At 37.3% G+C, this 14,781-nt stretch overlaps 1 protein-coding gene across 4 annotated transcripts in view; it reads left to right on the top strand.

Annotated features, from left to right (window-relative positions):
- The window catches only part of NFIB (nuclear factor I B), a 166,534-nt gene extending 156,709 nt beyond the window's left edge, over nt 1-9,825 (top strand). For all 4 annotated transcript variants that reach the window (XM_058043540.1, XM_058043537.1, XM_058043539.1 and 1 more), the window contains one exon: nt 6,351-9,825. In XM_058043540.1, the coding sequence (XP_057899523.1) occupies nt 6,351-6,480 (130 nt within the window). In that variant the 3' untranslated portion in view covers nt 6,481-9,825. The remainder of the gene's footprint in view (nt 1-6,350) is intronic.
- Nucleotides 9,826-14,781: the final 4,956 nt, after the last annotated feature.

Raw genomic sequence — 14,781 nt, forward strand, 5'->3', positions numbered from 1 at the left:
AATTAACCATGCTCCATACTTGAGGCATACTTGAGAGAAAGAAAAAAAGTTTATGTTTGAATCGATAGGGGAGCCGAAGCGTGAAGAAGGCTGTTTGTTTTTTCTGTAGCTGTGGTCACGTCTCAAGCCGTCTGGTAACCAGGAGAAACCAGACATGATGTAATTCCAGATTGAACTTGAACTTCAGGGACTTAGAATGGGGGAACAATGGACCATAGGAATCAATAATGTCCATTTTCCACATGATTATGTTTGGAGCTTTAAGTTAAACTTTATGGGAGAAGCAACAAGAACTTCAGTGTGACCAAAATGAATGAGTTGATCTAGAAGCAAGATGCTAAAATAAAGAAAACAACTTCAGTAATAATTTCTGAGCAGCACTGCAGATTCCAGCAGAATTAGAAAAGTTCTTGCTCTGCAGTGAACTGGTTGCCTGTTCTGAGATCTCTTTGTTCACTTAGGTGGGACAAACTTAATCTTATGTTTCCTGTCAGATGATTTTTGGCAGCTGCTAGGGAAGGAGGAGCATATTACTGAGAATTCCCAAGTATAAACTTTATATTTAACCCCTTGGTTACTCCAGCTTTCTACTTCCTTATCATGTTACCTCCAATTGTTTCTTTTGAATCAGCAGAACTGATTTATTTGAGGTTTGTTTTGTTTGTTTTTTGGTACAGTTAGGATCATCTGCATTATTATTTAGTCATGCTAATTTGATAAACTTGTAGTTAATTTTTTTTAAATGTTAAGGTAAAAATTCTAATGGTTTGAAATGAAAATAGTGATATTTGGGAAAAGAAAAATATAGTGCAGATGTGTACAGTTGAGAGTTAGTTTTTCATGGGCACCCCAGTGGACTCTGGTAACCAAGCACAAGTTCTCCATGGTTTGTCTTGGCTTGGTCAGAGCCTCCTCTGTGCAAGCGCATGTTTGAAATCTGCTTGTTCCTGCACCAGGTTCTTGTACATGAATGGTCCAAAGCACAGCATGGAAATGCACGATTTCTCTGGGCACTCCCTCTGTTGTGGGTATCCTTTGTAAGTAATGGGTTCTGTAGCCTCTTCCTGATCTTTGTATACCACAAAAAGACGTTTGCAGGGAATAGAATAAATAGAATAAATAGAATGTCCTTTTCCCTCCCGTGGGCATAAATCTTTAACTCCTCTGTCTGCTAGATGAGTGTTAAGTGCCTGCTAAATTGCAAAAGTCATCCTAAATTAACCTGAGATACTTCATACATCTCTTGAAACAAGTACTCAACTTGGAGGTGAAATTTGGAAGCTGTTTACATATGGATGCCAGTTCAGAATGGTAACAGAAGTACTCCATTAAATGGATGTTGGAAGGGTGGTTATTCTTTTGGCAGAAACGCAGAAGTGGAAATTTAACCAGGACACTAAGATGAGCAAAATTGCATTTCCAAAATTCTTATGATCCAAGTAATTTTAAATTTAAAAACTCCCTGTATTTGTGTGGGCAAGCACTTACTAGAGAGAAGTTCCTTGCTTGGTGGTTTACTACTGTTACTTCACTCAACATTGATTGAAAGGTATTTCTACCTTCTGTCCAAGGACTGACTTTGCAGGCTCTCCTCTACCTTCTGTAAGCTAGCGAGTTCATGTATATGATAGTAAAGCTGCAAGAAGGAAATACTGCATTAGATGTACTTTCTGAATGGTAAAATACTCTTACAGACTTCTGAAACTGTAAAAGAAAGAAGGTAGGAATTGGTGGAAAATAAGAATATGAAAGACCTCTACATTTATTCAGGTCAGATTAGATTTATTTTTTATTGCATTTAGTTAATTGTTTAACATTATTATGGTCTTTATGTTATTATAACCTCCAAAGTGGACTGTATATACATATAATATAAGCACTACTTGTGGTCCATTCCAGTAATATTTTAATCAGAGGTTCTTGAAACAGCAATTATTATCTTTAAGAGGAAATCATGGCAGAAATCTTGATTGAATTAACATCTGGAAACTGTAATGGAAAGTGTAATGGAGAATGTTAACCCTGTAGTATGCTTGCAGAATTTTCCTTTGCTGTTTTATTGCATTTGAACAGATAAATACATTATACTTCCTGTAGATTGAGAGGGAACTGTTGACTGTATAATGTATTTGATAGTCTAGCTATGGTGAAGAGAAAACTGCTAGCAGTAGTGAAATCACTTAAAAGTGTGATGCTTCAGGAATGTAGTCCTGCAACAAAGATGGATCCGAATCTCATAACAGACTCTTATGGTGCTTCTCACGTAATTTTCTTCAAAACTTAGCCTTGAGCAGTTTTTTAGGTCTCAGTTCATGTTTCAGTGGAAAGGCATTTATATTATAACTTCTGTCAGCAAATGGATAACAGATTTCCTTAGGAGCAGTAAGCTGGAGTGTGGGGTAAACCTGCTTTATTCCACTCATATACAAAGATTTCTTATCTGAGGAAGCAGCCATGTGGGCATCCTGTTAACTTCTACAAGTGCAACCACCTTGTCTCTGTTCTGGGCAATGGAAAGAATTTTGGCTTCCCTGGCTGAGGCACTTAGTGGACAAAGGCAGAGCGTTGCCTCTTGGTTTTGTGAAACCAAGTGCTGAATTTTAACTCACAGCATGCTGGATGGTATGGTGAAGGGAAAGGTGTTCCTCCATTTCCTGCTCATGTGGGCACTCAGATGGAGGTTGCTTTGCACCCTGAAGTATCTGTCACTCCGGCTAGGATGTTCTGCAAAAAAAACCAGTGGGTGGTTTCCATGGCAGAAGCTAAGCTCTGCAATACTCAGTGAGGTCCTTTCTGAGTAGGCTGGAGAAGGCTAACAGGGGACCTTGCTTTTCTGGGCAGCTAGCCTTGCTTGGCTTCATACTGGGGAAGTGCTGGGGAGCTACAAAGCAGAGTGTGGCTCATAGGACAGTTGAAAGTCCAACTAAATTTACCATAAATTAAAAGGGGGGCATGGGAATATTGAGTAGACAGCCATATGCATGTAGCTTAGCAGAGCCTGTGTTGTGTGTTGGTTATTCACAGTTGTGTCATAGTGGTTCTTGGAGCTCTGTGCTGTCACTAGGGCTGTTTTCCTCAATAGCTTTCATTCAATTTTCTTCCTTTGTCTGCAGTAAGCCCCTCATGGTGGCGCCTGGACTGGGGTGGCCCAAGATAGTTATATCCACCTGCAGTATGATCATGTTATTTTCTAAACTACAACAAGAACTCATTAAGCCTCAAAAATAATGTCTTAGGAAATGCCAGCAAACAGAGGCAATGGGCCAGTGCAGCCAGACTCTGCCCAGTATGTGTGCTTGGACCAGGACTGCAAGTGCCTCCAGAGGTGGGGAAGAGGTGGCTGTTCCAGCCCTGCAGGCAGACAGTGTGTGGCTGTCTTGGTTCCCCAGGTGATCTGCTGCCTGCACAACAGCTCTGGAAGAAGGCTTGGCTTTGAGACAAGGGGCTTTGAAACTCCTGTGGGACATGCACAGTGTTAACATGGGTGATGTATTACTCCCTAAGGATTCATAAGTAGTACTGACAAATTTCTTGCAGTCTGCATTTTTGTCATGGTCATAATACGAGGTGGGAGGCTTGAAAGGTTTAAATAAACACCTATATTAAACTGTTAGGTCATATGGCAACAACGGTCATATTAGGAACTTGCTACGACTTATTTTTATTGAGCAGTTTCCATAAAAATCATGGTCTCTGTCTGGTATTTGAAGTATCCGATAAAAATTTCACTGCAAATACTAATTTGCTTTTAGTCAACACAGACTTGTTTCCTTCACCCACTGTAGTCTCTAGAGGGCTGGCAACTTTAAAACAAAGCAAAAAGTCAAAATTGTATTTATCCAATAATTGAAAGGCACTATAAATCTTCAGAAAGATAACCTGGAGCCTGTGTGTTTAGCCTTTGCCATAGAAATTTTTTAAATAGAGTGTTGACCTCAAACAAAATTTATATTCTTTGAATTAGTGCTCTATTTTTTTTGAAGTCACTAAACACTGTAAATCCCATGTAACAGGACAGCAAAGAACTGTGCATTGTAAAACATATATTCAGACAGATCCCAAGCAAACAAATCTGACTGGATCTTTATTTTTTACTAGTAGTTCTTATTTTTATAAATCCACATGCTTGGAGGCAATTTGCTTTGTGTCCATTATTTCAGAATTTACTTCTTAACATCACTGAAATCCAAAGAGGAAGGAACAAAAAATACATTTTAAAACAAATTGTGAAGGAAGATGAAGAATAAGTTGAAACAATTAAGCCACTTAAATGAACTTCTGGTATTAAATTTTTATTTTCTTTTTGGAACATATTCTTTTCATTATACCATCTTGGAAAAATCTTTCATGCATAACAAGGTTTAAGTTTTTTGTGAGTGCTTCGAGATTTGAGGTCTAACTGTGATTTCCAAATTTCAAAAGGGTTTTCATTTTCCTCCAATAGCAGATTTTTTTTGTAATAGTCAGTAGAATTAAAACAACTACAAAAAAATTAAACATATTAGCTGATCTTAAATTTTTGAAAACAGCAATTTTAAAAAGAGATTTTCTGAAAAATTAAAAATTAAGACTGCAGATTTTTAGGTGTTCTTTGAGAATATACCCAACTGAAGAAAAAAACCACCAGCCTTATTGAAAAGCATTTGTACTTCAGACATTGAAAGCATTAAGATATTAATATTTATTATATTTTCTTCATGAAATAAAATTGGGAAAATGGTCGTTATTGAGACAAGCAGGTCAGGAACTATTTCCACTTTTTTTGTGTGTGTAAAACATTGCACCTGAAATTAATTGCTAGGAGTTAAAATAGTAAATTAGCAAGTTTAGAGAGGTAAGTATTTTCAAACAGAAGTAAATTACAGAAGCCCTTTGTATTTTTTTAATGAGAAAGACCTGAGAAACATGTTCCCTGGAATTCACCAAATAAGTTGACCACTTTTCAGCAACTGAAATGATCACAAAAGGCTGCCCAATGAAATGTAATTATGTCATGAACATTGGAAATAGATAAAAAAGGTCAATTTTCCTCTTTATACCTGATGCCATAAAAGCACATCTGCTGGTCCAGGGAGAGAGCAGTGAAGAAATGGGCCAAAAAATATAGAAGGAAGAAAACTTTTTGCCTCCGCAATACACACGTTGAAGGGCTTCAGATGTGTTATCAGGAAGCTTGTCAACCTAATCCCAGAATATAATTCGAAATAAGCACTTATGTTTGAGATAAACAGTGGAAAAGCTCAATACAATGAAATGCAGAGGAAGGGTGGGTTTGCATGCTGTATGTCTAGTGCTGGTATTAGCTCTTTGGCAATGATGCTGACTTGATGAGGCTGTTTTTCTTCTGAATAAATGTGACAAAACTTTCTCTGAAGTCATAGAATCGTATAGCTTAGGATAGTTTGGTTTGGACTTCTGGGTTGGCAGAACCACGTCTAAGGAAAGGGCTGCTCAGGCTACTGGATACTGAACACAGCAGATGAGGCCATCTTTGACTATCCATCCATCTTGCAAGTATTGCTGATTGGTGCCTGGTGAACCTGTGAATGCCATTGGGACTTGAGCTCCTTAGTGACAGAGTTCTTTTAAAATGATAACTTAACTTCCTAGTCATTGAATCGTCCTTGAAAATACTTTTTTTCTCAGAGGCTTGCTTTAAAAAAATATGGTACTTGCTGTTACCCTCAACTCATGGCTACCCTTAGCTGCAAGTGTTTAGATGATTGGATCCTGTGTTAACTGGTGTTTCTGAAACTGACATTCTTAGGGAATTTTTTTTTTAAAGCAGTTTTTTTGAACATAAAAATCCTCTGTTCTTATGGGCATCCTTAAATCTCAGAGGTCCATCTTGGGATGGTGACAAGATAAACTGATGTGTTGTAAGAGTGGAGGAAATCTCATAGGATGCTGAACTACTGAATCTTCATGCTTTATTCTTGAAAAAAGAACACCTGTACCCTGTGGTATATTTCACTAGCTCTTAAATGATATCCATTGCACTATGTAGTGTCATTTGTATGGTTTAGTTGTGTCTTCTCTATATATTTATATATGACATTTTTGGGGGGTTTCATAAACAAACAGACCACTTAGTGTAACTCAGGAATCATACAAATTGCTACTGAGTTCAAAACAATTATTTGTCTTTCAAACAACTCATACTTTCACAAAGAAAACTAGGAAGTAGAATCTCAAGTTACATTCACAAATTTTCTTTCCAGCTTTATCTTAAGTAGTGCTATTATTGATGAATATTAACTGGACCTTGATTCAAATTCATTGTATACATGTTTAATATATGTTTTTTTTTCTCTCTCTTTCCCTCCTTGTCTCTTTCCCCTTTTCAACAGTCCTGGTACCTGGGCTAGCTTGGTTCCCTTCCAAGTATCAAATAGGACACCGATCCTGCCAACAAATGTCCCAAATTATGGTTTGAACATAATTGGAGAGCCTTTCCTTCAAGCAGAAACAAGCAACTGAGAGAAAAAAAATTAAAAGCAAAATTAAAAAAAAAAAAAAGCAAAAAGGAAAAAGAAAAGAAGACAGTATGAGAAAAGAACCTGAAGAAAGAAGAACAAAAATAGACCAGCAATTGCAGCTCTTACAATCACTAATTCTCTTATGGTTGAAACTGAAATGATTTACAAAGGGTCGATGATATTTCACTGATGAGTAGAACGCAGCTCCTCCTAAGTAGCCTTTGTTATATGAAGTCCGCTGGGAAATAGATGTTCTGTCTCTGACAATATATTTTAACTGACTTTCTAGATGCCTTAATATTTGCATGATAAGCTAGTTCTGTTGGTTTAGTATTCTTGTTGTTTACGCATGAGATCACTATTCCTGGTTATCTCACAAAACAAAGGCTAGGCAGCGACAGCAGAGCTGCAGGAGGACAAGGGCCGTGAGCCAGACATTTTCTCAACAGTCTGATTTCTAAATGTTTTAAAAATAAGCTCTGTAGCCTTTAGTTATCAGTATGGATTTATTAAACTTTGGCCCTTAATTCAGCCTTTTTCTAGTGTGTTATGCAGTTAAAATTTTCAATCAGTATGAACACACAGGCTCTATGGAAGAAATGCCTCTACGCAGGTAAAAGTGTTATCTTCTCATGCAACAGTAAAAAAAGAAAAAAAGTGACGTTTTCCCCAGTAAAGAAACACTTACAGAGGCAAGTGCAATTTAAAAATCATATCTAAGAGGTCATCACTATAAGTCCTTCAGCCCTTGGACTCTAAATTGAGGGGATTAAAAATAGAAAATTACTTTGAACAAACTTATTTTTCCCCTCGGTTTTTGAGGGCATTAAAAGGCATTAAGTCAAGACAAATCACGTCCTTGAGAATAAGAAGTCAATGGAAACACAGCACTTATGTTGGTTTAGCTGCTGCCTCCACAGAGGGGTAGGATTTATTTATTTAAAGTTACTTGTTGCATCAAGAACCCATAGGGTTTACATGTTTCTGTAAAATCTACATCATAGAGACAAAGACATAGGCAAATCCATGTCACAAGGGCAAAGCTTACCGTTTACAAACTGGTAATACCAGGATGGGGATATGTTGTATTTAAATAATGCACTCTTAATGTAAGTCTAATTACAGGGTGCTGTAAACTTGCATGGTGCTTTCAGAAGTTAGCCTTGTTCAACAATTTTCACATATTGACAGAAATATAATGTGCATGGGCAGACATTTTGCCTCTATGTCTCTTTAAAAATTTAAAATACTCTTTCCAGTAATCCTAATTTGCACGAAGATATAATGTCCACATTACGTGCCTTGCCTTGAAATCTAAAAAATGGAAAAAAAGAAAAAAAGAAAAAAAACTACAAAAAAATTGACATCACTACACTTGTTTTGCTGCATTTATTATAATTTTAAATCTTTACCATTTTTATGACAAAATATTTTGTACTCCAGATGCGAAAAATGTGTGACATCATGGATTTTTTAGACAGTTATACCTTTATCTCACATTTATAGAGCATATCATGGCTGTGTATAGTTGCCGCTTAAGAATTGTAATCGACCAGCAATATTTTCAGTATTTTGGTGTTTTTTCTATTAACCTTTCATGTTTTTCATCTTCCAATTAATATTGGGGGGAGGGGATACAAATTTATACGAATTATGCAATACCAAGTTTTGCCTATGTAGGTAGTGCTTTTAGCTGTATTGGTTATTATAGGTAAGTACACAGATTTAAAAAAAAAAAATAATGTATGCTTTTTTTGTTTGTTTTAATTGACCAAAGTGGGTACTGCTATTTTTGCAGTGTGATGAGGTCCTTTTCTGTACTGAGAGGTGGACAGGGGATTTTTTTTTATACATACATATATATATATTCTGGGGTGGGGGGGGAGGATTTTTAACACTTTACAGTGTAGCTGTGAAGCAGTGCACCCTTAGCCAGGCAAGGGCTGCAAAGCAACTGTTCTGCCTACTGTGACAAACTTTCAAATAGGTTCCCTCTTTTTAACTTCCCACCTGGGGTGCAAGCTTAAATCATTTCTGGATTTAAAAAATAAATAATGAATTCTGTTGGAGGCAGACTTGACTTGAGGAAATTGTTTTACTTCAAGGTTTTTTTCACGAGAGAGAGAGACAGACAGAGAAAGAGGTCAAGACCCACAGTGAGATGAAGTCTTTTCCATTCTGGCAAAGATAATGCATCCTGAAGTGTTCATGTTAGAAAATGTTTTTAGCTCAGAATGACAACGATGTTTGCTTTGTCTAGGAAATGCAAGTACAGGGCCAAAATCTTTGCTGGCATAATTCCACTGACTCCAGTGGACTCTGGAGATGCTCAAGCAGAGAATTTGCCCCCCTTATTCTGCTTGACTTTTTTCCTGTACATAATTTTTTTTATATTCCACTCCCCTCTTGCCCCGCCAATTCAAATTCAGCATTTGAATTACAATTTTCAGCCAGATCGGGCTATGTCAGAAGTTTGCAGTCTTCTCATAGAGATCGGATGGAGACCTCTGGGGTGTAGTGGAGGAGGAGTTTCTTTATGCAAGGAATTAGACCACAGTGGAAATAAAAGTGTGTTTCCAGTAAGATCTCATTTTGCAGACCAGTAATGGGCCTGTTTCTGGTGATCTCTTACACACAGGGGATCTCTGCAATGTATGGCTCTACACCGGGTGAAGCTTTCTTTAAAGCACAGTCTTCTACTAGGGTGGAAGCAGAGGAGCGTATAGTCACGTGGATGGGAAAATTCATCCCTTTGCAGTCATCTCTGCGTTTGGGAGGTTTTCCTACCCTGGAGCAGTGCCAGAGGCACAATTCCAGCAGCAGCCACCCCAATGGGCCCAGGTCGGGGTGTACCACCACCAGTCCCTTCTGGCTCCAGCTGTGGTTAAGAGCAGTAGTGGTGCCACATCCCCATGTCTCCAGGAGGACAGAGTGTGAAGGCAGAGCTTGAAAGGCTACAGAGATGGGAATTGTAGGAAAATAAACTTTGAGATTTAACTAAACTGAAAAAAAAAAAAAAAAAAAAAACAAGAAAGAAACAGATAAGACACAGACACAAAAAGAAATGTGAGGTTCTTTGGTTCTCTTTCAGAACCCTTCAGTAAGTAAATTTGTTTGCTAAGCACATGGCAAAGTCTGCTAGACCCAATCATAATGTGCCTCAGGCCTTGGCCTGGTAAAACAAAGTATATGTTGTCCTTTACACATGTCATGATACAGAGCAGTCTGGGAGCAGAGCTGTGCTGATGGCATATCCTTGATTAGTTCCATTAAAAAGGTGTTCCATGCTAGCTTCTAATACCACACTGGGACAAAACTGGAACAAGTTCAGGCTTCAACATGAAATATCCAGAATGGTAATTGCCTTTTGTAGGAAGAAAGATGCCAACAGAGTTGGGTTTTTTTTTTTTTTTTTTTTTTTTTTTTTTTTTTTTTTTTTTTTAAATCTGGCCTCCTGTATGAAAAAAAATTGAGCTTAAAGATGCAATTTTTTAGAGAAGTAAACTCCTCCTTTAAACTGGGTTATTCAGCAACTGTGGGTTTTTGTCACCTGCCTCTCTAATAGAAAAGCCTTATTGGAAGATAATGAGCTTTTCATTTACTGTATGCTTGGTTTTAGTTTGGCTTTGTAGGTTGTTTTTTTTTTTTTTAAGCTCAGCAGTCAAAAGGTTAAGATAAGATTGAGAACTCAAATCCAGTCTCTGGCCTCCTCCTTCACCAGGAAGTGTATTCTGACTAAATTGAGCCACCCCGTTCTATGTGCACTGTTCTGCCTTTATTAAGTTGCTTTGCAGCCCTGGCCTCAAGGCTGTGCCACTGAAGTGTGTTTCCCCTGGAGTGACATGAACGCTTGAGGCTTGACTAAGGAAAAAAAAGGCAGTGAAGGAGACTGTACATAAAGACATGGCAAAAATATTAATTATAGCAATATAGTTGTGGGGTGATGTTCAGGTGGGCAGCTCCATTGAAAATATGTGAACGAGTTTGTGAAGCTGCAAGTAGCAAGAAGAAAGGATGATCTTCTGACTAAACCGCCTACCTTGTAGACAGTAATTTGTACACTGTATAGTTTTGTTAAGAATTTTTTTTTAATTAAAATACCCTTGTTTGTAAAGCTAACTTTTTAACAATTATAATGGAAATGCATTTCCATTTTTAAACAAGAATATTCTTTGTTTAGAAACTGGACTTGGGTTAAAACTCTCCAGTTTCTTAATTTATGTATTAAAAAAAATCTGTCCATGTTAGGAGTTATTTCGCATATTCCTATGCTTGAAAAGCATAGGTACTAATCCTTTAAAAATGTAAATGGAGAAAATTATATTTTATGAAGGTTATTTTGTTGTATTTAGTATTGGAAAAGTTGGTTTTCAGAGCATTTCAAAATGTTGGAAGCACCACTGTCTTTTTTTATTAGTATATATGGCCTTTAGCAAAAGTTTTTGTGGTTGTTACATGATGGTATTTAAGATTAGGTTCACAGAGCTATTCAGGATAGGCAGAGAGCTAAAACAGTACTTAAGTCTCACACAGCTGTGTCCTCAGGGAGCAGAATTTTGGATTTGCAACTTGTAGCTTCATAAGGACTTAATGAAAGAGATTGCACAAAGACATCTGTGACACCAGAGTGTGTTCTGTACCTAAACCTAAATTATATGTACTGTGTGAGATTATGAAGGCTGCAGAAAGTTTTCCCATATTCAGTGTACTGTTTTCACTTTTAATGAAAAACTCTCTAATGTTGCTGGCAGTAAGGCCCCAAGCATGACATCCTCTATGGTTTACATGATCCTGTCAAGGTCTTTTGTTAATGTTAACCAGCTGTATGCTCCTGGATTTTTTTATTGGGTTTCTACAGAAAACTTTAGGGGAAAAAAAAAGAGAGTAAAATCCCATGCCAGCTAATCAAGTTAAACAGGAAAGGCTCAAAGCTGAATATTCTTCTCCATACTGAAGGAGCTGAAAACCGCCTCCTTCTTATTTGCACTTTCTGCTAGTTCCCCAGTTTTATTAATTCCTCAAAATTGTGTGGGTGTGGTGGAGCACTGCAGTTGGAGGATAACATGGACCACTGATTTTGCCCTTTAACCCTGCACAATGACCTTTGCATCAGCCAAACTTATTGCCATGACAACTCTTTGTACTGTTTCCATGCCACAGCTCTGTTGGTCACGTTGTCAATAGTAAAGGGGACAAGTTGGAGACGGTCAATTTTTACATTTTTTTGTTGCAATTTTTTCTTCAATGGTTGTAAGTAGTTGTTTGGTTTTTTTTTTTTTTTTTTATGATAAAAGGGTTCACTAGTTAGTACTCTTTAGAAATATCTGTGTGTTGCAATTCAGATGTATGTTGAATTTGTGAAAAGGGCTTCAGTGCCACTAGCATCATGAATAGAATAAGCCTTTGATACTTTCATTGCATGATACCGTACAGTAAAACAAAAGGTGGCCTAAATAAATGGAGAGCAGTGTGAGCTAGTGACACTAAAGCTAGTCTTTGTATTACTGTATTTTTGACAGAATGATTTTGAAAACTGTGCTACAGGGACTGATGTGGCAAATGTATCTCTATATGCAGAAGGAAGTTTTTTAAGAAGTATGGCTTATTATGCATTTTTCATTGAGGGCATTGAAGTTGCATGGACTGATAGAAGTTGATGCAAAATGAGAAAGAAACAAAAACCAGCAAAATGTTTACCAAAAACTCAAACAAATGAGCAGTGCCTGTTCAATTTCACAGTCTCTGTTGAGTTCAGTTGTAAATATGTTTCAGATAACATTTTCTTCAAAAATAATCTCTACAACATTGTAGAATGTGAGGGGTTCCTCAGTCCCAGGCATAGGCTTCTGAAGAGCTGCATTAGATTATGTCTTCATCAAGCTGTTAATTTGTGCTTATATCATATAGAACTTTTAGTAATCTGGGAAGAGGCACCCCATCTCAATGATATTTCTCTGAGAAAACTTTTGTAGGGCTGTGTGTTTCTTTAGATACATTTAGTACAACTGTAGGTGACAAGTAGTCAGTTATTGCTTGCTAGCTACATACCAGGGTTGATCCATTTTAAAACTTTTGGCATTTTTTCCCATATTGTAGGCCATAAATCCTGAAGGTTACATTTTAATTAAAAAGAAGGTGCGTGCAGAGTCTTTGTGTAATGAACCTTCACTAGTAGGATGCATTACAGTACAGCTACTTAATTTTGGAATTAGAGCCCTCTGGCATCAGACCTGATTTTAGCCTGAGTGTTAACAAAGGTTTTTATTGTGCCTGGTTGGAGGATAAAGTGTTCTTTCTGGTATTTTTTTTTTTTTTTTAGGTTACAAATGAACTCAACTGCCACAAGTTTTAAACTGGTGTAAATCAAGCTTGACTTAATGTGATTGTTACTGTTATATCCAGCCTATACTGCTAGCAGCTGCTCATACTGCAGTCAATTACTGGAAGCGGATATATTTCCTATGCAAAAACTGTTTAAACAATAAAAATGAGCTATGCTACAGACCTGGCCTTATGTTTTCTTTTCTGTCTCTAAAAGTCATAATTGGGAATATCTTAGGAACAAACCTAAAACCTTGTAGCCTGATAGTATGGCAAAACTTATGGAATTCTGTGTATACCTAGTTTAGATTTACATATTTGTTTGCACACATTTGGGCTTAATTTACTTACACTGTAAATGGAGGAAAACAAGAGCAAAAGGAGATGCAATCAGGTAATCAGCTCAATTTAAATTTTACATTTAGTTTTCATCATATTCAACCAACCCTAGTAATTATACAGGTGGTCTTGATGCCAAATCTATTTTTTTCCTTTATATACTGTTCAGAAATATTTGTAGCTCTGTAGCTTATTATTATGGTATAACTATATAGATTTGTGCTAGTAGTTTCCTATCCTGTTTGACAGAAAGACAGACTACATTCCTAGGCCCCTGTCCTATCTTCCTTCTTCTGAGAACGAAGGTCAAGACACTGTCCCACAAACAGCTAGTAAGGAAAGTAGGCTTCTGAAGAGGGTAGAACCAAAAGGGGCAATTACCTCAACACCCGTGTTTCTAACTGGGGATTCTTGTCAATTTTGCTGATTTTCTAAACTTATAGAACTGTATTTCCTCTGTGTCATGTGTGCATTTTTGGCATATTTTTGGCGTTTATTTCAGCAAGTTACCTGACGGGGCCTTTCATAAAAAGTAGCTGCATTTTTATCACCTAATTGTATCTAGCTCATGATTTCAGGGAGCAGAAAAAGGCATCAATCTGAACTGCATCTCCTGTGATGTAAAATTAGGCATGATAGCAGAAGGTCAGGAGACCTTTGTTTTGTTTTAATGTTATTGATTTGTGACAGACAGTCAATCCTTGATTTCTTAACCATCTTCATGATTACATTTTTGTTGAATAAAAACAGGAAGATCCAATCTTCCCAAAATTCTTCCTGAAACCAGGAATCTTTATGTTAGGTCAAGATCTTTCCACTCTACAAAAGAACTATTTTTCGTATGTGTGAATCAGATGTGCATATGGGATGTTTCATTCAGTACATGTTCTGGGAAATAGAAAGTTTTCTTCTCAAACCACTAGGATTCCATAAATCAGTACCAACAGTTAACAAGTAACATGAATATGGTCAAATTACTGGTGGGATAAGAGTGCCAACATTTAAACTGGATTATATATAAATAATAAAATTTTGTCCCACAGTGAAGTGAAACAGCTCTCCATATACTTAGATGAAAGTATTCTTCAGTTTTTAGAGCATAAGTTTTATCCAGCTGCAACCAGTAGTGTGAAATATATATTTTTTTAAATTTTTCCCTACTGGTTTGTTAACACAATGACCATTTGTTTATTAAATGCACTCATTTTTTTTCTGTGAGAGGCCTTTTTCTGTGTGTGTGTATTTCTAAAACAAATTGTCAGGCATGAAAATTTAGGAAATTCAAATGATTTTTCCAGTTGGGGTTTCTTTGAATGGTGCCATTTGGCCATGATTTGAAGACTATATTAAGGCCCTCAGGTTCCATGTTTAAAGCTCCAAACCAGAAAACTTTCCTGAAATAATCCAGAGACAATTAAGTTCAGCCTCCTCTTTCTGATAACAACCTGCCCTACTTCTCCAGCCGCTCTTCAGCTGACTGCAAAGCAGGCTGCTGACGAAGGGTGCAGCAATCCTCCGTGACCTTGAGCCCCACTCCGTGCGCGCCAGCTCCATGGTGACACTGGTGCAAACAGCTGGAAGGAGAATGGAGCTGCCTGAGACTGCCAGCGCCACAGCCAGAGCTGCAATGCCATGCTCAAGA

The sequence above is a fragment of the Melospiza georgiana genome, chromosome Z, assembly GCF_028018845.1.
Source record: "Melospiza georgiana isolate bMelGeo1 chromosome Z, bMelGeo1.pri, whole genome shotgun sequence".
Classification (NCBI taxonomy): Eukaryota; Metazoa; Chordata; class Aves; order Passeriformes; family Passerellidae; genus Melospiza; species Melospiza georgiana.